The following is a 26234-nucleotide window of genomic DNA, read 5'->3' on the forward strand; positions in this document are numbered from 1 at the left end:
CATGTTAGCCTAGCTTAGCACAATGAATGGAAGCGGACAGTGTCAGTTAGCCTAGGCATTGTCCAACTAACACTTCTCCCGAAGGCTAACCGGCCATGTCCGCTTCCATTCATTGTGCTAAGCTAGGCTAACATGCAGCCAGATAGCTTTCTACTGAACGCACAGAGAGGAAACTGGTATCTATCTTCTTGTCTCTTTCCGGAGAAGACGATAAGCTAATTTCCCAAAATGTTGGCGTGTTCTTTTAAAAATGGAAAACCCTCCCAACAGTGTAGCATGAAACCAAGTGAAATGACCGACATGAGCTCTTCTGGTCGGGACACAACCCAAGGTTATGGTCTCTTTTCTAGGGCATAAAATGTGGGCAATACAAATGTAAAACAGTTTCCTTGAATCCTTCATGGGGGGGGGGGGGGGGGGGGGGCAATCTTCCTCTGTGCAGCTTTAAATTAGAAACATCCCACCATATTATTGCCCTCTCAGCTGGGACAAACATGAGCACAGGTGGCTTTTCAATGAGATGAAGCCATCTCTGTTCGGAGGCACAAAGTTGAGGGATGTGATGGAAGACATGAAATAACACCATGCAATATACTCACATGTGAGTCAAATGTCTGAGAGGCTCAAACATCCCTCGCTGTGTGTTCCTGATCTCTAGTCCCTCTATGCTCCTAAAGGTTAGAAGCAAAGGTTTGTTTTGTCCTTGGGATGTCCACAAACACAGGCAGCCAGACACACACACACACACACACACTCACACACACACACACGCACACACACACACACACACACACACACACACACACACACACACACACACACACACACACACACACACACACACACACACACACACACACACACACACACACACACACACACACACACACACACAGATACATGCTGGCACAACAACAACCAAGAAGAACATTCATTACCATTGGCTGTCATGTCTATAAGAAGCATCTCTTTTTCTTTATTATTATTATTATTATTATTATTATTATTATTATTATTATTATTATTATTATTATTATTATTATTATTATTATTATTATTATTATTATTATTATTATTATTATTATTATTATTATTAATACAATATATTTTGTTTGATTCTTTCAAAAAATACATACATTTCCTGATGTGTGGTTTTGATTCCAAACAGAAAACCCATTATTCACACATTGCCCAAATTATAATGAATTTGGCAGAGAAAGGGCCTGTCTGTGAGGGCTGGGTAAGGACTGCATGCTGCCCAACGAGGGGGCGTGCCGAACATTCTACCTCACGCACCTGAGAGTGGTTGGCAGTGGTCAGCTCGTCGGGAGACTACTAGTACTGCTGGTTGCCTTCCACTCATTGCCAGGTCGTTCTGTATGCTACCATCAACCGCCGCGCTCCTGGTGAGACATCGTCTTCGCTCTCTATAATCCCACGGGAGGATTTCCTATGTTCTCACTGGGAGACGTCGTGCCATCCGTTGCTACCATCTACTGCTGCGTCTCTGGGGTGAGATGTCGTGCCAGCTACTGCCCTACTCCCTCTTCGTGGACCTCATTCCTGGGGTGAGGCCTCGTCATCGCTCTCTATAGTTCCACGGGAGGATGCCTGTGTTCTCACTCCATTCCCCTTGGACCCCCTGTTTGTTGTGTTGCCCGTCGGCAGGTGGGGCTGTACGAGACCAGACTCTGAACTTTCGTTTTCATTCATGGACTCAAGAAGATATTCCTGTGTACTTTTTGTTCGCCCTTTAAAGGGTCAGTGCCGCTTTTTGTGTGTAAATAAATCCTGCCCTTGTTTTTGGCTAAACTCTGAATACCTGTCTGTGTCGTGCTATTGGGGTCGTTTTACCAACCATAACAGTACGACCTGGCCATTTCGACGACCCCAGCCGGCACAGACAGTGTATGAGAGAGCCCCTGCAGCTAACCGGCTTCCTCAGCTAGTCCAGGCCCGTCTGCTAGCTTAGCCCCTGCAGCTAACCAGGCTTCCACAGCTAGTCCAGCCCCGTCTGCTAGCTTAGCCCCTGCAGCTAACCCCAGGGTTTCTCCTGCTAGTCCAGCCCTGTCTGCTAGCTTAGCCCCTGCAGCTAACCCCAGGGTTTCTCCTGCTAGTCCAGCCCTGTCTGCTAGCTTAGCTCCGGCATCTAGCGCAGCCTCTGTGTTAATGTAGCGTTACAGCTAGCATAGGCCCTGTAGCTAGTTATGCCCTGGCAGCTACCCTGTCCCTCTGCTAGCCCCACTTTATGTGTAGCTTCCCTAGCTAGCATGGCCTCCATTTTTGTGTGTTGCTCAGTCATGTCCCCTGCTCCGCTCTCTGAAATTGTTTTTCCCCCACCCCTGCGGGCCTGGCTGGTCGCCAGGTGGCTCCCGTGGAGGGGGGGGGGGGGTACTGTGAGGGCTGGGTAAGGACTGCATGCTGCCCAACGTGGGGGCGTGCCGAACATTCTACCTCATGCACCTGAGATTGGGTGGCAATCAGCTCGTCAGGAGACTACTAGTACTGCTGGTTGCCTTCCACTCATTGCCAGGTCGTTCTGTATGCTACCATCAACCGCCGCGCTCCTGGTGAGACATCGTCTTCGCTCTCTATAATCCCACAGGAGGATTTCCTATGTTCTCACTGGGAGACGTCGTGCCATCCGTTGCTACCATCTACTGCCGCGTCTCTGGGGTGAGACGTCGTGCCAGCTACTGCCCTACTCCCTCTTCGTAGACCTCGTTCCTGGGGTGAGGCCTCGGCATCGTTCTCTACAGTTCCATGGGAGGATGTCCGTGTTCTCACTCCGTTCCCCTTGGACCCCCTGTTTGCTGTGTTACCCGTCGGTAGCGTTCTGGTGAGGCTGTACAAGACCAGACTCCGAACTTTCGTTTTCATTCATGGACTCAAGAAGATATTCCTGTGTACTTTTTGTTCGCCCTTTAATGGGTCAGTGCCGCTTTTTGTGTGTAAATAAATCATGCCCTTGTTTTTGGCTAAACTCTGGTTTTACTGGACAATTGACTGCTGATTGTCCAATGCTGAAGACAGTCTGAAAGTAGAGTCCCTAAGTTAGTGAGGTCTTCTGTGTACTAAAGTTAGTGAGGTTGTCTGTGTACTTAAGTTAGTGAAGTCTTCTGTGTACTTAAGTTAGTAAGGTCTTGTGTACTTAAGTTAGTGAGGTCTTCTGTGTACTTAACCCATAAGAACCCACACCCATTTCTCCAAGGAATATTATGAGGGGCATAAGACTGACTAAATAGACTACAAAGAACACATTTCTGATATTTTTTTCAAAATAGCACCCCCTAATGGCAAAGATCTGAAATGTTACATATATGTCACATTGGGCATTAATGGTTAAACTTAAATGTTACATAACTTTCCTTGTTCTGTTTCCCATAACTTTCCCTTTGGGTTAAAAAGAAAAACACAACATTTTGCTGAACACAACTGAACTTTCCCTTCGGTTTTACAACACAACATTTGGCTGAACACAACTGAATAAAAATAAATAAGACTGCCTCATATTGGAGGTCTTCTCAAAAAAAAATTCAAAAAGGGTTTAGAAACAATGTTAGGTTTAGCACCATGTTTAAACCCTAGGCCAAATGGAAATATTTGAAACAATTTCTTTGGATGGCACTACATGGCACTACAGGGTAATACATGGTACTACAGGGTACTACATGGTACTACAGGATACTACAGGGTACTACATGGCAATACAGGGTACTACATGGTACTACATGGCATTACATGGCATTACAGGGCACTACATGGTACTACATGGCATTACATGGCACTACATGGCACTACAGGGTACTACATGGCACTACATGGTACTACAGGGTAATACAGGGTACTACATGGCACATGGTACTACAGGGTAATACATGGTACTACATGGTACTACAGGGTACTACATGGTACTACAGGATACTACATGGTACTACAGGGTACTACATGGTACTACATGGTACTACATGGTACTACATGATATATGGTACTACATGGTACTACATGGCACTACAGGGTACTACATGGCACTACAGGGTACTACATGGCACTACAGGGTACTACATGGTACTACATGGTACTACATGGCACTACAGGGTACTACATGGCACTACAGGGTACTACATTGAAATTATGACTGATATTTGTTTTAATATACTTTGAACAATTGAACAATATAAAATATATTAACTAAATATCATTGAATCAGACCATTTAACTGAGCAGACCATAATAATTGTTCTTATTGTGACATATATGTCACATTAAATATTCATGAACATTTTAAGGTTAAATGCCCGGTGTGATGTGTGTCACAGCAATTTTTATCGATTGTTTTCTTTATCATTTTGTTCAAGAAATGTGTTCACAACAGGTTATATAAAGAACATGTTATGTAAGAATTATAATTCTTAAATGGGCAAATCTTACCTTTTAGTAACAAGAATCTAGCTTTTGAATGCTAGCTACTTCTGTCAGCTAAGTCAACACCATCAATCAGCATTGTGGAAAGGTGGTTATGGGAGCACAACATCACATGATCTGTCACATGACCCACCAGGATGTTCCACCGGTGTCCCTTAGGGACTTCATGAGGTAAAATCAAGGATAAAGCTTTAATTATATGGACATTTCCAGAACATGTAAAGTACATGTGACACCTGTGTCACCGTGGGTCCTTATGGGTTAAGTTAGTGAGGTCTTCTGTGTAGTTAAGTTAGTGAGGTCTTCTGAGTTAGTGAGGTCTTCTGTGTAGTTAAGTTAGTGAGGTCTTCTGTGTACTTAAGTTAGTGAGGTCTTCTGTGTACTTAAGTTAGTGAGGTCTTCTGTGTACTTAAGTTAGTGAGGTCTTCTGTGTAGTTAAGTTAGTGAGGTCTTCTGTGTACTTAAGTTAGTGAGGTCTTCTGTGTACTTAAGTTAGTGAGGTTGTCTGTGTAATAAAGTATCTATCTATCTACATAAAGTGTGTGTGATTGCTGTTCCATTCATGTTTCAAACGTGGGTGAACTTTGTACAGTACATCTCATGCATACCCAAGGTTAAATATAAGCAATAATACTATTTTCATTAGTATTAGTTGTTTTATTCAGCAAAGAGCAGAGAGCAGAGAGATGAATAACCACCAGCATACTTACAATGACCTCAATTTGTGCAATTTATCAAAGAGTTTATCTGGCAGACTCTCAATAGGGTTGTATGATATATTCCTAAGGAAGAGAGATGGATGTTGTTAAAAGAAACATGCTGCATGAACACATTAGGTATTTATTACAATCTAGGGCTGACCCATATTAGTCGATTAGTCTACTAATCGGTCGAAAGGAGCCGTAGTCGACTGCCAACCTCTTAGTCGAATACAAAAAAAAAAATATATATATATATATTTTTTTTATCATCATTCTTTCCAAAAGAAAAGAGGCCTAGAAGCGTGGCTAACGCTAATGGCACGCATACCAGAGGCTAACTGCCTACGAAAACAGGCACAGAGGCACTGAAAGAGGATTTCACCCATCTAATGAACACACTAGACTAGACAAATATCAAGATGTGTCCATCAGTGGACCAATTGCATGCTTTTGCAGAGGACAAGAAGCCTTCAGTCGACTCCTTCAGACATTAAGCACCCCCCCCCCCCACAGCCCAAATGGAATGATAAAAAAAATAAAAATCTTTATTTTTATTTTTATAAATATATATTTAAAATAGTCGACTAACGGCAAATTTTGGCCTATCATAGTCGACCATCCAAATCCTTAGTCGGGGACAGCCCTATTACAATCTGGTCCTTATCTACAAAGCCCTTCACCACGCCAGCACTATAGAAATCGAATGTATTATTATTATGATTAGTAGTAGTAGTATTAGTATTAGTATTATTAACACCAAAACTAAACAGAACTAAACAGACTTCACTACTCCAAAAACAAACCAACCAACTGAGGGGTCTCTCTTACACCTTTTCTGGCTTTGACCTGAATTGTATTATTTTCTGTCAAATATATTTGAATGGTTTTATGAAAAGAAAATAATGCATTTCAACCTGTAGTAGTGGCCGGGCCAATATTGTCAAATAAATATTGGGAAATTATGATTTTGGGGCTCCAGACAGGCTAAACCTGCCAATGAATCAATAAGTAACATTTTAAGCTTACTGTAAAATACACTGGGTGGCTTAGGAATAACGTCCACTATGAAGACGTGCCTGTTCTAAAGTCATTTGTAAAGAATAAATAGCAATGAAATAATAAGAAAAACTAAAAGGCAGGGAGAAAGTAAAGGACAACCTCACTGAAAAACGTGTTTTTGTGTAAATTAGGTCGATATTAGTGTATGTGTATTTGTGTACATGTGGAAGTGGATATTGGTGTATGTGTATTTGTGTACACATGGAAGTGGATATTGGTTTGTGTAATTGTGTACATTAGGGCTGCACGATTAATACATTTTTAATCGAAATCGCGATTTGGAATGATGCAATTATCAAATCACCAGGCCTGCAATTAATTTATTTATTTATTTTTTTGCATTATTTAACCAGGAAGTCCCATTGAGATACAAGATCGGTTTGGGAGAGGGAGGTAAGGGGTTTTAGATTGTGTGTTGTGAAGTTTAGACTTCAGAGAGGGAGAGTAAAGTACAGAAAAAAAAAGGTACCGTTGGGTACCGGTATCGATTCCCAGGTAAAAAGAAACATTTTCAGGCTCGGTGTCCCGAAAAGACCCACCACGTAGGCCAGATGCAAGCCGCATTTTACAATAAACCTCTGTGGGGCTGCTTATTTTTTTTTTTTATTATAATTGCTAATTTAATCGCAATCGCAATATCTGTGAGAAAAATCGCAATTAGATTATTTCCCAAAATCGTCCAGCCCTAGTGTACATGTAGAAGTGGATATTGGTTTGTGTACATGTGGAAGTGGATTATGGTGTGTGTATTTGTGTATATGCAGAATTGGATTATGGTGTGTGTATTTGTGTAAATTAAGTGGATATTGGTGTCTGTATTTGTTTACTGTACATGGAAGTGAATATTGGTGTATGTATTTGTGTACATGTGGAAGTGGATATTGGTGTGTGTGTGCATTTGTGCACATGTGGAAGTGGATATTGGTGAGTATATTTGTGTAAATTAAGTGGATATTGGTGTGTGTATTTGTGTAAATTAAGTGGATATTGGTGTGTGTATTTGTGTGTATGCGGAAGTTGATATTGGTGTGTGTATTTGTGTGCATGCGGAAGTGGATATTGATGTGTGTATTTGTGTGTATGTGGAAGTGGATATTGGTGTGTGTATTTGTGTGTATGCGGAAGTGGATATTGGTGTGTGTATTTGTGTGTATGTGGAAGTGGATATTGGTGTGTATTTGTGTGTATGTGGAAGTGGATATTAGTGTGTGTATTTGTGTGTATGTGGAAGTAGATATTGGTGTGTGTATTTGTGTGCATGCAGAAGTGGATATTGGTGTGTGTATTTGTGTGTATGTGGAAGTGGATATTGGTTTGTGTATTTGTGTGTATGTGGAAGTGAATATTGGTGTGTGTATTTGTGTGCATGCGGAAGTGGATATTGGTGTGTGTATTTGTGTGCATGTGGAAGTGGATATTGGTGTGTGTATTTGTGTGTATGTGGAAGTGGATATTGGTGTGTGTATTTGTGTTTATGTGGAAGTAGATATTGGTGTGTGTATTTGTGTGCATGCGGAAGTGGATATTGGTGTGTGTATTTGTGTGTATGTGGAAGTGGATATTGGTTTGTGTATTTGTGTGTATGTGGAAGTGGATATTGGTGTGTGTATTTGTGTGTATGTGGAAGTGGATATTGGTGTGTGTATTTGGAAGTGGATATTTGTGTGTGTATTTGTGTGTATGTGGAAGTGGATATTGGTGTGTGTATTTATGTACATGTGACTCACAGTTGGAGCAAATTCCCCAGCAAGTCAAACAGATTGGGAGGGATCTCCACCAATATGTTGCTTGACAGATCTCTGAGAAAAACAAACAAACCAACAAACAAACCAACAAACAAACAAACAAACAAACAAACAAACAAACAAACAAACAAACAAACAAACAAACAAACAAACAAACACATTAGCTACAGGCAGATGAATCCGATAAGGCCAACTGCTTGACATTGATGCTTTACATTATGTGGGTACTATTTTGAGTGAACTGTGTCTATTGTGAAAGGCCAGTACAAACACAGTATAAAAAAACAGGTTTTATATGGTACATATGGTAATTATGTTTCATGCTTCTAACCCGCTTGTCAATTGAGCACATTATGTAACTGAAAGGTCTCTTCATATTTGACTGCATCTAAATGTTAATGTCTGTTGAGTGTGTGAAAGTGTACGTGTGTGTGTGATGGAGGTGATAATGGGTATAACCGTGACCGACAATATAACATGTCATCAACAAGAGGTGTGCAAATTACCTTTATACAATAGCATGCACATTTCTCGATTCTGATTGGCTGAAACAGTCAAGTTAGACGTGGTTATTTCTCATAACCCACGCTTGTGATCCCAGAACCCGCCCACAACTGAATTACAATCACTCCGCCAGTTCGATTTTTTTTTATCCACTTTTTCTCCCATTTTCTATTTTTCTCCCATCCCAATTTTCGTATCGTCCAATTAAACCCTCCCCTGTCTTTGAACGCTGTTTCATGCCTCCCACAAGCCGGCTGCAATGTGGACTAAGTCATACATAGCACAAGTCCCCTCCAATACTCGAGGTAACAGCAGTCGCATCTTTCGACCTGCACGGCTCGATCTTTCAGCGTCAGGGGTCTGGGCTTTGGAGGGGCCCCGCCCCCGTCGCTTCCTGATTCTACTGCGCAGGCGCACCAACCGACCTGTAGGAGTCGCTGTCCACAACGCCCGATCGCGTGAACACTTAAGGTAACCTACTTGCGTTCAGCGTTTCGTTCCGCGTTTCTCTGATTGGCCACGACGCCCACGTGACCACGCCTAGCATGCCCCCGCGGCAGAGCGCTCTCCTTCGCGAATACGCTCGTTCAGAACGCAAGCCGCCATCTTTAATGTGTCCCATACGGTCGCATAGGTAATATTAATAGGGTGCCGCGGCATTATGCATTCGTAATCCCCCCTACATAATAACCATGCAGGTTAATCAAGCAACGCTCACGCAATACCTAGCTTAATAATAAGTAGGCAATTGGCACAAGTGTAAATTATACATTCGTCACTCAGTTTTAATATTGATGGATAGCTCAACTCGTTCGTCAGCTTGCTGTAGAGCCTATGGTCTGTCGGTGACAAGTTCAAATCACTTCAATCTTTTATTCTTTTTTACGTTTAATTAATTTATCATCTCTCTATATAAACGTAACTAGCTATTCATATCAATCGAAATAACCTTCATCTCCGATATTTAAACATGGTCCCCAAAATGAATGGAAGCGAATGAGGAGCCTGACACCTGGGAGGAATGGGGGTGTTGCAGCGTTGGGGATGTTTAAAAAATATAATTTAATATATAATATAATATAATAATTTGTGCTTCACCTAAAAATTTGGTCAGCAGCCTCCACTGATGTACAGTGTTGTCACGCGAAATAACGTTATGAATAAAAACGCGAAATAACATTATATAACGTTGCGTTACAATGTACAGTTTCTAGTTAATCAGTAAGAGTGTACTGTACATACAGAGTTAAGAGTGTACTGTACATACAGAGTTAAGTGTGTACTGTACATACAGAGTGTACTGTACAATACATATAGTTAAGTGTACTGTACATACATAGTTAAGTGTGTACTGTACATACAGAGTTAAGTGTACTGTACTGTACAATACAGAGTTAAGTGTGTACTGTACATCCCCAACGCTGCAACACCCCCATTCCTCCCAGATGTCAGGCTCCTCATTCGCTTCCATACATTTTGGGGACCATGTTTAAATATCGGAGATGAACGTTATTTCGATTGATATGAATAGCTAGTTACGTTTATATAGAGAGATGATAAATTAATTAAACGAAAAAAAAAAAGAAAAAAAAATTGAAGTGACTCAAACTTGTCACCGACTGACCAGCGGCTCTACAGCAAGCTGACGAACGAGTTGAGCTATCCGTCAATATTAAAACTGAGTGACGAATGTATAATTTACACTGCCAATTGCCTACTTATTATTAAGCTAGGTATTGCGTGAGCGTTGCTTGATTAACCTGCGTGGTTATTATGTAGGGGGGATTACGAATGCATAATGCAGCGGCAACCTATTAATATTACCTATGCGACCTACAGTATGTGACACATTACATTTCCGCATTTCATTTCCGCGAGGGACCTCTGCCGCTCGTGCCGCGCTGCAACACACAGGAGCGGCAGGCGGCGATAAGGGGGCGGGCTAGCGCGCGGTCACGTGGGGCGTTGTGGCCAATCAGAGAAACGCTGAACGCAAGTAGGTTACCTTAAGTGTTCACGCCGCCCGATCCCCACCCATCAGTTTCCCTCCCCCTAATACTGCCAATGTGTATTAGTGCGGACGACCAGCTAAACTGAAAGCAATGTGGAGCGCTGGGCTCGAACAGGGAGGCCCAGTTCGACTTTTTCATAGGAAAAACCAAGATGGCGGACAATAATCTTTACGAATGGATGTGTTAATGGATAACGACTAATTCAAAAACGATTCTGTCACGGCGAATGTGTTAGTTTCTTACACAATGTTGGATTATGTAATTGGTGGGTCATGAGTAATTGTGGAACAAAATATAAATTGCGGGAAGTCTGTTGTTAGATGCCATTCGTCAAAAGGACATGCATTTCACTGTTAATAAAATGTTCAAGCAATCAATCAATCAAACCAATAACACACGCTCACGCGGAGGTGCGCTGTTTTAAGTGAGCGTGTGTTATTGGATTGATTGATTGATTGAACATTTTATTAATGTCCGCCTTGTTTCGAACTGGTTATGCTTAGGCCCTCTTTCGAAGTCGCCCTCTTTAGAGCAGGGCGATAGACCACCAGCCCTGATTCCAAACTCTAAGCATAACCGACTTCGAAAGAGGGCGACTTCGAAAGAGGGCCTAAGCATAACCAGTTCGAAACAAGGCAGACATTAATAAAATGTTCAATCAATCAATCAATCCAATAACACACGCTCACTTAAAACAGAGCACCTCCGAGCTGCTTCTATAGAAAATAGGTTCAAATAAAAAAAATTGTCTCCTATAGGGAGGCAAATTCTCTCTTTTTTGTAACCTACTAGGTTAAAAAAAAAAATCCTCCTATAGGGGCAATTGTATAAAGATGTAAGCACTGTCTATCTGTAATAAAATGTTCAATCAATCAATCAATCAATCAATCAATCCCATAACCAACGCTCACTTCATTCTTAGATGGAATGCCTTGAAACAGCGCTGCTTCTATACACGGAGGCAACGTCTCTTCTTTTTTTTGGAACAACTTTTTCTGCGGATGGTTTTGTCAATAAATCTTCAATTAATGTGTGTTTATTGTATAGCAATAAGGTTGGATGAATGTGCCAGTTGTATAAAAGCCATTACACCACGCGCAGTCGTGGGTTATGAGAATTAGACCATGCCTAGGGGGGTCTAACTACCCTCGGTTGCGCCTCGGGCCTAACGACCACCCCTAGGCATGGTCTAATTCTCATAACCCACTCCTGCGTGTGATGTAATGCTTTATTCCACAGGACCAAAACAACTGTCATGTAATTTTCATGCAATAATTTTCTCATTATTAAAGAGTGTTGTTTTCACTTATATGATATGATATGATACATTTATTTATATTGCACCCCTCAACCAATAGTTACATCGGCCCGGGGTGCATCCCGGGAAAGAAAGAGAAACAAAAAAGACAGGAACAATACGAAAACAGAAAAAATACATGCAGGCCAACCAAGCAGATAGAGAACGGACAGACATAATACACCAGTCATACTACAATACAAAACTAGCTCATGGATTGTTTATGGCGAAAAGGTGGGTTTTGAGCATGGCCTTAAAGGTCTGTGGAGTGCTTGCAGATTTTAAGTTGAGTGGGAGCTTGTTCCAGAGTGTCGGTGCTGTGACTGCGAATGCCCAGTTTCCCTTCGTCACCAGTCTTGTGTGTGGGATTTTAAGGCAGATTTGTTTGTTTGATCTGAGGGATCTGGAGCTGGTTGATTGGACCAGGAGTTTTTTTTATGTAGGCAGGGGCGAGACCGTTTATGGTTTTGTATGTGAACATGAGGATCTTGAAATTAATTAGTTGTTTTACCGGGAGCCAGTGTATGGACTGGGGATATGTGGTCCCTCATCTTGGTGCCTGTCACGAGCCTGGCGGCTGCGCTCTGGACGAGTTGGAGGCGTTAATGTATTTGTCTACCACACCAGAATAGAGGGCGTTGCAATAGTCCAGTCTTGAGAATATGAGAGTGAGGATGACCCTTGAAGGTCACTGGGGGAGAGGAATGTTTTTATTTTTGCGATGGTGCGCAGCTGGAAGAACCAGCACAGACTGTCGAGTTTCAGCTTAGAGTCAAAAAGGACCCCCAGGTTTTTGGCCCATGTTGTTGGTGATCTGGGTGATATAACCCCACCTTGTAAAGCATCTGAGTGAAACATGGCGTTCTGACGAGAAAACATCAGGAAGGATTTTACTTTTAACAGTAATAAAATATAACAGCAAAATGTAAAGTGACTGATGTTAGCTCTAAGGCTGAGACGATATGCCATTTGGAAGAATCGATAAATCGGGACCAAATGATCGATAAATATAGATATTTCTATTAGTATTCAATTATATATATATATTTTATTATTATTTAAACAATAAATGTATGTTTATTTTGCAGCAATTCTTTGTCGTTGCTGCCATCTTTAGTGTTACAGATTTCCCCATTCAAAACTACCACAGTGATTCTCTGGATGTGATGGAGGAGTGCACTGCATATTGAATGCACAGTGCAGAGTTGCAATTCAACTGAATTTCATGAAATGGGGATGTTTCAACTAAAACATGCCACAATACCTAGTATTTTAGTATAGTATAAGGTATTAAAAAAAAAAGTATTATTATTATAATTTCCTTTTTACATATGCAAATATATCAATATGTGACGCCACTTATCAATATAATGCAGTCATCAATAATTATCGATATATCGATAAGTGGTCTCAGCCTTAGTTAGCTCCCAGTCCAATGTAGAAGACTAATGGCAAGAAAGTGTGATATGATGTGAGGTGGGATTAGTTTAAAATGCATGATCATATTTTATTTGAATTCATCTTTATGTATCATGGTGTGTGGCTCGATGAGAAATGTACATTTCAATTCCATGTGGACAACCTGGCGACAGAAAACTGCCTTCCTATACAGAAACAGAACATACGGTTATCCTATAACCATAGTTATATGAGTATAGCGAGTGCTCAGCTCGTAGTGGAACCTTATCCCTTTCAATCTAATTCTGAATAAAATTTCTCCACATGTACACAACCATCCGCCTGGCCACACCCACATCCGCTCCTCTACATAAGTGGGGACGTAGAGCGGGACGCTCAGCCAATACTAATATAACTAGGTTATACACATAACCTATCGTTATATATCGTATGGCTATCGCGTCCCGCTCTAGCCTAATGAGATATGGGTTAGAGCGGACGCGAGACCCGACAGATGTACCCCCTGAGGACCCGTAAGCCCACATCAAGGGTGCGGGGAGCCCTGTCACCCCATCCTTCCTAATGAAGGGGGGGCGCAGTCAACTACACCGGAATGCGAACAAGAGGGAACTAGAACCCCTTGAACACACCGCACAGGCGGAACCACGTGTGACTCAACACACTGTGGCCCATACCCACACACTCCTGCTACCCTACCAAAGGACGGGAAGCAGGAGAGGCCACAGACCCCAGAACCGCCTGGGAGACAGAACCCCCGGTCATGTCCATGAGGTAAAACCTTACAAAGGGGCCCGGGGAGGACCATGAAGCTGCAGCACAGATGTCCTCCACCAAGGCCCCACCCAGGAGAGCGGCAGAGGCAGCCACCCCACGAGTGGAGTGCGCCCTGAGGCCCCCAGGGGGATCCTGCCCAGCCAATGTGTAGCAGAGGGCAATGCCCTCGCACAACCAATGGGACAAGCGCTGTTTCGACAGTGCCTTACCAGCACGAGACCCACCGTAACAGACAAAAAGCTGATCGGTAACCCTGAGGTCCTGAGTACGGCTGAGGTAAATTCCCAAAGCACGGACTGAACATGCCAGGTGAAGGCCCGCATCCAACTCACTGGTGTGAGGAGGAGGACGAAACGCCTGAACCACAATATCCTGGGAGCGGAAGGAACTCCGGATATTTTTAGGCACGAAAGCAGGATTAGGTCGCAGAGTGGCACTGCAATCCCGAAAAGACAGGCACTCTGGACGTGCCGAGAGAGCACAGAGCTCACCCACGCGTTTAGCGGAAGTGACAGCCAGCAGGAACACGGTCTTGAAAGACAGCTGTCCCAACGGCGCCTGCTCGAGCGGCTCAAACGGGGCCAAGGACAACCGACCGAGGACCAATTGAAGATCCCAAGTCGGAGCCAAGGAGCGTTGCACCGGCTTAACGCGTCGAGCGCCAAGCAGGAAACGCTTCACAACAGTCCCCTCAATTCCCTCATGATAGGAAGATATAGCCGCCGCATATACCCTCACCGTCGAAGCCGACAGTCTATCAAGAAGAGACTGGAGATAACTCAGGACAGCATCCAGGGGGCAGGAGACTGGGTCCCAGCCCCCCCCCTTACACCACTCTTGGAACGCACGCCATCTGCCCGCGTAAACCGCGACAGTGGAGGGAGCATGCGCACACCGGATGGTATCAACCACCGAGGGGTCCATCCTCTCCAGACTCACCCTCCCACCAGCCACACCAACAGGCATTGGCTCAACACCGGAAACCGGAAGAGTGACCCGTCGTGTTGTGAGAGGGCCGTCGCCGACCACGGAATGACCCAAGGAGGAGCGACCAGAAGCTGGATCAAGACCGGGAACCACACTGCCGTGCCCCGGTCCGGCGCGACCAGGATCACCGTCCTGCGCTCCCTCCGTATCCGCTCCAACAGCTGACTCAACAGCTGTACAGGAGGAAAGGCGTACAGAAGACCGGGCGGCCATGGAAAGGTCGAGAAGGCATCCACCCCCAAGGGGGGATGATCTGCTCGACTGAGCGAGAACCACAAGGGGCACTTGTGAGAGCGTCGGCACGCAAACAGATCTACCGAGGCCTCCCCGAACCGATCCCAGATCTGTCTGACTATGTCGGGGCGGAGTTCCCACTCGTCGTGATGAGGACCGCCCCGAGACATCAAATCCGCACCCATATTCTCTGTACCAGGAATGTGGAGCGCCCTCAGACTGCGCAGCCTGCGGGATGCCCATAGCCAAAGTTCGACCGCCGCCCGGAGCAGGTGGATGGAACGAGTTCCACCCTGCCTGTTGATATACGCCGCCACGTCATACTGTCCGTCCTGACCAAAACGTGTTCGCCTACCACCAGGTGGTCGAACCGTTTGAGGACCAGGAGGACCGCCTTCAACTCCAACACATTGACATGCAGGGTAGCCGGGCCAGCATGACCTGTCCAGCTGCCCCCCACTGCATGGGTCCGACACGTCCCTCCCCAACCCGTGAGAGAGGCGTCGGTGAAGACCGTGACGTGTGAGCCCCTGCTGCCTATGGGGACCCCAATGGTGAGGATACCCAGCCTCCTCCAATGGGCGAGATCTCCCCATATCGACAAAGGAACCGTCAACCGTTTCCATTTGTCCCTCACCGGATCTATTCTCAAAGAGAGAAACCACCTCTGTATCCTCCTCATGAATAGGAGGCCAAGAGGAACCACCGTGTGAGCAGATGACATAATGCCCAGCAGACGCATCACTTGCAGCGCCATAACCGTCCCTCCCAGACGGAAACCCCCGAGCGCGTGACGGAGAACCCCCCGACGCTGCTCCGAGAGGGTTGCAATCATGGGCCTCGACCTCAATGTCAAGCCCAAGTACTCCACCTGTTGACTGGGAAGAGGGGTACTCTTCTTCCAATTCACAGCAAAACCCAGGCCGGTGAGGAATTCCACCACCAGCCGGGTATGAGACCTGGCAACCTCCTCCGAACGACTGAGGAGTAGAATGTCGTCGAGATAGAATAGAACTCGTAACCCCCGACGACGCAAGGGCTCCAGTGCAGTCGCCACGCACTTGGTGAATGTGCGGGGAGCCAGAGAATAACCGAACGGCATCCTCTGGTACTCGTACGCTACGCCCTGAAACAGGAACCGTAGGAATTTCCTGTGAGGAGGGAAAATCGGGATGTGAAAATACGCATCCTTCAGGTCTATGGAGGTGAACCAGTCTCCCCTCCTGACAGCAAGCAGAAGGAGTTTGACGGTCAACATTCTGAACGGTCTCGCTACAATCAACCGATTGAACGCGGACAGATCCAGTATAGGTCTGACCCCCCCTGTTTTCTTGGGTACCAGAAAATAACGGAAGTAGACGCCTGACATTGCGTCCTCTCTCGGAACCACAACGACGGCCTGCTTCGCCAACAGAGATTGGATCTCGTCGGCCAGGGCTGTCACTGCGTCTGACCCTGACAATAGGGTCGGCACCAAACCTGAGAACGGAGGATGGGGTTGTGCGAACTGCAAAACAAGCCCCCCGTCCAATGTTCTCTCCATCCACCGATCCAGACGGCATTCCTGTCGCCATATGTGAAAATAATTCCACAGCGCACCCGCCGTCAACTGACGCTGGACCGCAAGGAACAGTAGATAGTTGGCCCGGTCCCTCCCGCTGTGCAACGCACCCAAGGGGGGACCCCGACAGAAAGGGCCGGTTTGATACGGGAGAAGCTGTCATCAAACTTGTTGACACACACCCCCCCCCTGAACACCCCTCTAGCGCATGCTGAGGAGTTGTTCCGCAGCTAGACACGCAAGACATGAGGACCCCATGGGCTCCTACACGCCGAAGCCCTGCAGTGATATTGCTACCACCCAAATCACGCTCGCCTCTCCTTTGCAGACCACTGCCGCTGTGACGGGAGTGGGAGGCAACAGCGCGATACCCCGCCTGGCGAAGGCGAAGTCGGGGTAACCCCTGCTGAGCATTCAACAGAAGAGGCAACGAGTCCCCCAGCTGACCACTGTAGCTAGTGGCAGCTGTAACACCAGGTTCCTCCCACCCACAACCTGTGGTGTAGGAACCACGCAACGGAACATTCTCACGGACAGACCCAGGCTCAGCCATCAACTGGGTGTCAGCCCCTGTCCCCATGAGAAGTGAAGAATGGGGCCGCATACGCTTCAATGAAGGTTCGCGGCCCGCAGCCAAAGGAGAACGATCAGAGCCCCGCTTCCGTGAGTAACAGAGAGAGGATTGAACGGGGAGCGGGCTGCTCGCGGCAAAATGACGACGGCTTGTTTTACCAAACTCGAATTCACCCAAAATGGCCGATCCCTCGGCCGCTAAGGCTGTCGGCCTCGCGGTACCCTGTTGACTCTCCAACCAGGGCACCACTGGCGGGGGAAACATGGCCGCCTGTCGAGGATCTCGCCACAGTCGTTGAAGAGACCGTGCTCCCACCTCTGGCTGCACAGCGTGAGGCGGTGTAGGACCCAGATCAACAACCGCCTGCGCCTCCACAGAATGCCCAAAAAGACTATCTGTGGAAAAAGGAGTCGTGAGGAGAGAAAACCTAACCTCTTCCCCAAGAGGAGATTGCTCCAACCAAACATGCCTAACAACCAAAGTTGATAGCATCCTAATCCTCCCCGCAGTTATAGCTTGCGACTGAGTCAAGATCTCCATGACACCACAAACATGAACCATGTTTACAATGCCGGCTGGACACAAAGTCCTACTACCCGACGCCACTGTGGATAGGAAACTAGCCAGCTGAGCCATAACACTGGCCGCCGCTAAATACCATCCTGTAGCAGTATACAACTCATCCGACCATACTGCCACCCTCCGAGCCGATTCGCTATCAAGCATCGGCCGGGCGGAACGTCGTTCATCCCCGCCTGGGCACAGGAAAAAAGCTACCTGGCTGCTTAGCCACGGTACCCCCGGCCTGCACCCTGTTGTTAGCCCCTTTACCTGCAAAAAAAGGTAAATAGGACTCAGCGAAACCCCCCACATCCACCACCGACTGACCTTCATCAATGAAGCTGGTAAGAGGAGGGAAAAGCGGTATCCCGCGGCGGGGATTATTAGAACAACGATCCATTTCAGCGTCAACATCAGCATTAGCAGAAGTAGCAGTAGCAGCATTAGTGTTAGCAGCGTGCTCCAGGATTGCCAGGAAATCGTCCACTGCAGTGGAACGATCACCAAGCCGTCCCGGCCCTGGCGCCGAAACATACTCCACAGCATTACCAACACCGACATTGATGCCTACTGACACAGACCTCACCTTTGTACAAGCCGATTTGCTAGTCAAACCTTGTACGCTGCCCCTCGATCTGCCGTCGTCAGCCGAGGAAACATCAGCACAGGCCCCATGTGTCGCTGAAACATGCTCCGAAGAAGCCAGGGAAAAGCAATCCTCCGGTAAGCTTTCAACATTATGAACCTTCTCTAATCTTTTCATCCTACTAGTTACATACGGTGCACGCAGCCGATATGATGGAACGAAAATAGAGGAAGAGTGTTTGGTGACCATAACCATGGTCTTATAGGCTACGCCTCCATAGGGGCGGGGCCCGGTCAGGTATGGGTGCATTAAGTTGTTCGTGGTGGTGTACAGTAGGTACTAGGAGATAAGGGGTATCTCATTAGGCTAGAGCGGGACGCGATAGCCATACGATATATTTTTTACCTTTATTTTACCAGGTAGTCACTTGAGATCAAAGATCTCTTTTTCGAGCAAGACCTGGTATATAACTATGGTTATAGGATAACCGTATGTTATATTATCGTATAGCTTACGCTCTGCTCGTAGTTGAACACAGGAGCTGAGAAGAGCGGAAGCTCGACAAATGTACCCGCTGAGGCCCCCCACAACCATCAGAACCGGGGAGGACCCGAGCCCCCGGACCCCCCTAGAGGAGGACGGGAGGGAATCGGATCCGACTGTGCGAAGAGGGTTTAGCAACTCAAACGCACAGGGTGAGCAGATCGTGGGACTTACCTTCACACAGAAGAACCCGCGACTACACAGGCGCGCATCCCACATGCCACTAGGGAACGAACGGGGGGAAACAAAACTGTTACAGCCCCTAACATCACAGGGTCAAGGTCAAGAACCCAACCCCGTGGCGAGGCCATAGCAGCGGAGCGTGAAGGAGGACCCAGCCCCAGGAACAGCCTGAGGGTTAGGACCCCCCGGAAAGGGGGCCTGGTGAGGCCAACGATGCTGCAGCATCGAGACCCTACCAGACGGTCACTAGTGACACCACCCCCCACATCACCAGCGTATCGGAGAGGGCCCAATCCAAGAGCAGGCCCTTCCCCCCCTACAGCACGCCGCCCTGAAGCATTCCACAGAGGCTACACCCCCACAACACTGTGGGGCCAGGCAGCGCACCGGGGAGACAACCCCCAAAGAGGTTGATTCCTCAATCCTGGCAACAGGTCAAAAGCATAACTCGACCTGTGCCCGGAGCACTGCGGACTAGACAGACGCCTAAGGGGTCTACTGAGAACAGCACCCCGGCGGAAGGGGCGTTCGGTATGCTGTGCACCATGTCGCAGCCTCCTCAAAAACCGACCCCCTAGAGAGGCCGAGGCAGAGAAGGCGGGGGCACACTCGCAGGCAGACGGGGTCAAGCCCGGCCTAACCCGAGAGTTGACTCCGCTATCAACACACCGGGGAACCAACCACCTCCCTATGTTTAGTTTAACAGGAGGCGGTTGTTCCCTTAACCCCCCCAAGAAAAAACTCAAAAACACAACTGCGCGTATACACCGGCTATACAGCAGTACAAGCGTTTCAGTTTTCAAGAAGGGGTTAACCCAGGCCAACAGGTCGACGAGAACGAGTCCGGACCTGGGCCCGGCGGACCGGGACGTACACAGGGATGCCAGAGGGGTACAATAGAACCACCTCAACAGCCCCCTCCCAGCCCCGCCAAGCAGGGGAAGAGAGGGGCGAAAAAGAATGGAGAAGGACCAGGCTCCTTAGCACAGCGCAAGGTACAACACAATATGGATCAAGCAACAGTGAAGGATAACACGCAGTGACATAACCACGAACACACCTCCATAACATCAAACCCTGCGACGCCCGGGCCAACCTGGCATTTTTCGCCCCGAAAAATCACAAAGTCCTTCAGGGTACCAGAACAGCAGATCTGCGCCCCGGCGGACAATGGGTTAACTGACCTGGTCCGGCGCGACCAGAACCAGTCCCGTGTCCTAATCACGCCACCATCCCCAGTCCTAAGAGGGGGGTAGGTACGCGTGTCAATCTAAAACATCACAGAGGGCGCTACCAAGACGGTCAGAACATGAATGCACCGCGCCCGGCGGCCCACCCCAAGGGCGTGAGACCCCTCCGCCAATGCTTTGATCTATTCCGGCATCTCCCCCCAGAGATGAACGAGAATTCGTCGAGACTAACCTAGTACACTGGCGCTTGGAAGAGATAAAATCTCCATCCTAGTTGCTCCATAAAAAACGCCGTTTCCATGATGAGCAACCAAGGCGCGCCAGCCCATGCGTGGTTCCACACAGAAGCACCCAGGGCCAGCACTATGTACACGTTGAGACCCAAAACACATCAATGGTAATTCTAACAAGAACCCAGATAACGTTCCCTCCAAGCCGCCTGGGACGAGCGGCAGGAAGCTGGCCAAGAGACACAGATATGGGTCCCATATGACGCGTCTGAGGGAAAACACCCCTGTCAACCCTGCTCTGTATAAAAGAGAGGAGACAGATATATGTAACATTGAGCTACGTGACCAAAAGCTCAATACATATGTAACAGAGCGCAGAGCAGAAAACAAGTATCCACGCACCGCATAACTCAATCTTGACAATAACAGCGGTCCACAACATGGAGCCTGAAAGAACTCACGGAAGCCACACGACCAATAGAAACGCGCCCAGTGACGTATTCTATGGCGGGGGGAATTACGTGACCCACCTGCCCAAATATGGAGTGGGACCAGGAACCTCCTTTCCCCCCCCCCTCTCCCTACCCTGTGACACGCTGACCCAACAGCGTGACAGGAAGACCGAAGAACAGGAGGTCCAACCCCCTGGCCAATCAGAAAAAAGTGGGGCAGGGTTTATCAGTTCACCCCTTTGTGACCCCATACCCCGGATACGATGAAAACAAACAAGCAGCGATGATACCAGTTTACCTAGCATGCTACATGAAAAAGCGTATATCCACTAAGATAAGCTCAACCATCTGCACGCCAGCCACAGACGATAAACTCGTTTGCGAACAGGTTTTTATATACAAAGCTTTAGGCTCATGTGCGAACACGACACCCGTGTTTATGTACTTCACCAAGTAAAGAGAAAACACAGACGTTTAAAGAGAGGGTCAAGACCTCGGTACAAGCTACATATATGATTACTTCTGTAGGCTAACACTCTAACCTGGTTGTGGACTCGATGCCATGTTTCCCAAACGTAAGAATACACACAACCCCCTCAGATAAAAAAGGTAAAGTTCACTCTTACTACTGCAAGAAGAACACGGTCTTCTTCATGGTGAGGGAAGACAAGTCTTTTGACAAGTGCTAGCCACAGGCCTTGCTAAGCACACATATATATAGCGACCAGAACAATTTACAAGAAAACTGTCCTACTCTCTAAAAACACACAACCCCACAGGTAGGTGAGGGTTTATACATCGTATCCCCAATATATAGTGGATAAACACACAGTTTGTACCAAAAAACAGTCCCTCACCAGGAGGGACCTTTTATTTAGTAACAAAAATTATATGTTGAGGAGGGGAAGGGGACAGGGGTAAACAGGGGAGTCACTTGCGGCGCCTGCCGCGTGCAGCGCGGTGTTTGCCCCCATGGGGAGCCGGCCCGGAGGAACGGTTCTGGGAAGCCTGGTCACGTCGATCCCTACCGTTACCTCCGGGCGTGGTGCGGCTGGCTGCAGCGGACGAGGCACTCCCTCCACTCCTGGCCTTCTTCGCCGAAGGTCCAGTAGCGGCGACGGTGGTGGCGGAGGCAACAGTCGCGGTCCTCTGCCGGCATTGCTTTTTCCGGCCATCACCGGTGGCATCGGGTCGGAGGAAATGGGGTTGGAGCACAGAGCGCTCCTCCTCCATCTCTCTGCAGGCTGCCGTCATCTGCTGCATGGCCGACCAGAATAGCCCAGCATCGGAGAGGGGGGCCGTGAGCAGGGGACTCCTCTTCTGTTCCGGCATCCGCGCCTGCTCCAACCAAAGGTGGCGCTGGGATAGAGTGGCCAGGGCGCGCTCCTTCCCGGCGGCTATCGCCTGCAGCTGGGTAAGGTGCAGGATGGCTCCAGCCGCCTGGGCGTGAAGATATTGCTGATGGTCATCCAATACCGACCCGCCCGCCATCATCCCCGACATGTAGCGTGCTAGCTGCGCAATGTCGGAAGTCGCAGCTAGGCTCTGAGTCGCGGCGATGTACACCTTACTTACTTACGCCTGCTACCCCTTCTGGGGCATAGGCCGTCAACAAGTGATCTCCAAGCATCTCTGTCTTGAGCTGTTCTCTCCAGTTGGTTCCAGGTAATCTTCATGGTCTTGGTGTCTGCCTCCAGCTCTCTGCGCCAGGTGTATCTCGGGCGGCCCCTTTTCCGCTTGCCCTGCGGGTTCCATGTTAGGGCTTGTCTGGTGATGGTACTTGCGGGCTTTCGCAGGGTGTGGCCTATCCAGCGCCATCTGCGTTTCTTAATTTCTTCTTCAGCGGGCAGCTGGTCACTCCTGGTCACTCCAATTAGCCATCTGCCTAGCTGATTTCCCTTGGGGAACCGGCTTACGCAACGGCTCCCACACCATTTCGGGACAAAGTATGGATGCCATCGGGCTATCAAGCTGAGGCACCCCGTCCTTTAGCCCTTGGACCAAACCCGCCACCCACGTGACTGGCACGTAGGCGGGGGTAAGGCCAGTGATGCATTACCTGTCCCTGTTTCACGTAGGCCTCCATTGACGGGAAGAATGGGCAGACAACGCCCGTCTCTCTCACAGGACGACGTTGCCAGAGATGACCTATCATGTCATCAGGAACAGGTGCCGGCAACGCCACGCCATTAGCGGCTGCGGCGGCCGCCATGAGCTCGGGGAACAAGGCAAGCAACTCCCCTTGCGTACCTCCCTCCACGTCACTCGCGTCCCTCATGTACGGGAGGCTGCCATGTCGGGCGCCACCATCCGACGCGGCAGATAGCTGGGCATCTTGTCTCAGGGTGGAAGGTTCTAACCCAACACCGGAGAACAAGGGACCCCAAGGAGACGCAACACTCCCTGCCACACCCCGAGGGGGAGAATGATACATCTCCACTGGGGCATCGAACAAGAGAGCTCTCGCCCTCTCCATATGATCCTCAGTCTCCATCGGAAATGGAGACGTGGCAAGAGAACTCTCGTCCGGCTCCAGCACAACCTCAAAGCACGGCCGTTCGCCCCTGCACAGGGATTAAACCAAAAAAATCTCCTGACTGAACTTTTTTCAGGCCAAGTCATATTCTTATTTTAACCTCCACTATATATATATTTTTAATAGCGTTAGTGTTTTAAGGGAACTAGATCATTTTGAACATCTTTTCTATTGCCAGTTTGCTTTTACGTAATATCAATGCTGTTTTCAATTCATTAAATGAAACTGATTGCAAGGGTTGACTGACTTTGTCATACAAATAAACAAATCTACATACTGTAACCTTTCAGTATTGTGTATAGTTCAAATTATGTATTGTCTATAGTTCAAATTCAGTATTGTGTATAGTTCAAATTCAGTATTGTGTATAGTTCAAATTATGTATTGTCTATAGTTCAAATTATGTATTGTGTATAGTTAAAATTATGCAGGGCTCGAAATTAACATTTTTACTTGGTAGCACTGGTGCTCCCAACTTCAAAAAGTTGGGAGCACCAGCAAAAATGTAGGAGCACCCACCTAAATGTAAGGAGCACCAACAATACATATGTAATATATTTTTTGTATTGATAAAAAAAACTACAATATAACAGTACTGTAATGCAGTAAAACAGTGAAAGTAGCCTTAAACTATAGTATAGTGTAGACCTAGTAGTGTAGCCTATAGTGTAACTAGGCATGTGCTGGTATGACATTTTGAGGGTACGATAACCTTGGGCAAAAATACCACGGTTTCACGGTATTCGGTACATAAAAAAATCCCCCATTGAACAAAACATATTACAGTGCACAATAAGCTTTTCTGTAAGTGTTATTTATGAATGTGTGAAGACTGTCTGTATTACACACAGAGGGAACTGTCTGACCACTTTAAAACTAAGTACAGAATATAAAATACTTCCAAATAAACTTTCATGATTATGAATATGTAGGCTACATGTCAAAAGGGCATTTTGCTAATGTAATCTACTTGTAAAGATGTGTTATAATATAGCCTAGTAGCCTACTATTCTTACTATATTAAACGTTGGATTCATCTTTTGTGGTGGCTCAACATTATTCACACACAGAACTATGTGTTGGGGATAATGGTTCCGCACGGACCATATTGTTTGTTACATTGCTGTCGGCAAACTGAGTGTCAACAGTGTTGACGTCGAATCCACAACAGCCAGGCAGCCAACCGTACAAAATACAGTCTCAGCCAATCACATCGATTTGTACAGTTAGTTAGCTCCACTCCATTGTGAATTAAAAGTTAGCCAGCCAGGACAGCCCATATTAGCAAGCTACAGTTGCTAGGTAGCTAACGTTAGCCACCCGAAGATCGGTAGCTAGCTAACGTTAGCCACAGCTTCAAAAACGAATTTCAATTATGTTATGAGCTATCAGCTAGCCATAATGGTCAAAATGCCCTTTTTCATGACATTTGACGCCTCTGATTGGCTAAATGTTGTTTCAATCTGTATGCATCTACAAATCATATTATACCAGGTAGCCAATTCCGTCAGACTCCAAATCAAATTGACGGAAAAAGAAAAAAAAAAGACTGAAATCCGTCTGGAGACGGAACGCTTTAATGCATGCCCCTGCAGCTCGCCGCCCTACGACGAGAGCGAGCAGAGGCGAAGAGTCTGCGTCGCAAATCCCCAGCCACCAGAGGAGCTCTCGGCCTGTCGGCCGACTGTCCACTGGCGGGGGAACCAGGGCCGGAACCAGGCCATCTCACGGGAGATGGAGGCTCAACGGCCCCTCGGAGAGGCAGACTCACCACCGGGTGCCGCCCGGGCGTATCCGACTGCCACGACCGCCGAGTCAGAGACGCCCCACGAGGCACGGAGTACGCGGCAATGGAGAAGCGCTGGTGAAGGGTGACGTTGCGAGCGTCCAAACCCTCCGAAGGTGCAAACATTATGTCTTAGCTTTTCTCGTAAATTGGCGAGAGAGAGAAAAATAAGATACAATGTCCACGTAGCTCCTTTCCAACAACTATTTCGGCACTAAACTCAAGTGGTGTATACAGACACTTGTCGGTGGTGAAAATAGGGAAGGAGCTGTTAGTATGGCCACGTCCCCACTTATGTAGAGGAGCGGATGTGGGTGTGGCCAGGCGGATGGGTGTGTACATGTGGAGAAATTGTATTCAGAATTAGATTGAAAGGGATAAGGTTCCACTACGAGCAGAGCATAAGCTATACGATAATATAACTAGCTTCCCTTTGATTAGTAGGAAGAATGTTGTTGAAGTCGTTTTCTTATCAGTCTCGGACTATGGTGATGTAATTTATAGGCATGCTGCGGCCTCAACCCTTAAATCCCTGGACTGTGTCTATCACTCTGCCATCAGATTCATCACTAATGATAGATACAACACTCATCACTGTGTCCTTTATGAGAAGGTTGGTTGGTCCTCTCTGATGGAGAGGCGCAACAAACAGTGGTATTTATACATTTTTAAGGCCTGTATTGGTAAGCTACCTCCTTATACTACATCATTAGTGGAATGGAACTTTGGAACCTATGGAACCCGTTCTAGTGACTCGCTGGTCCCTAAGGTCCCTTGAGTTGGCTCAGAACAGGGTAAATCAGCACTTTGCTATGATGCCCCTAGCTAGCTCATGCAATGAACTCCAACAGTCCTTAATTTAAAGCTTGAGATTC

General features: G+C 47.1%; 1 protein-coding gene across 1 annotated transcript in view; it reads right to left on the reverse strand.

The window, feature by feature from the left end:
* rxfp1 (relaxin family peptide receptor 1) overlaps positions 1 to 26234 on the reverse strand; it is a gene marked incomplete at both ends in the record, with an annotated part of 183032 nt that overhangs the window by 16043 nt on the left and 140755 nt on the right. The window contains 3 exons of the mRNA XM_084332008.1: positions 600 to 671; positions 5136 to 5207; positions 7913 to 7984. Of these exons, the coding sequence (XP_084188134.1) occupies positions 600 to 671; positions 5136 to 5207; positions 7913 to 7984 (216 nt within the window). The remainder of the gene's footprint in view (positions 1 to 599; positions 672 to 5135; positions 5208 to 7912; positions 7985 to 26234) is intronic.

The sequence above is a fragment of the Notolepis coatsorum genome (genome assembly GCF_963971535.1).
Source record: "Notolepis coatsorum genome assembly, chromosome: 16".
NCBI lineage: Eukaryota > Metazoa > Chordata > Actinopteri > Aulopiformes > Paralepididae > Notolepis > Notolepis coatsorum.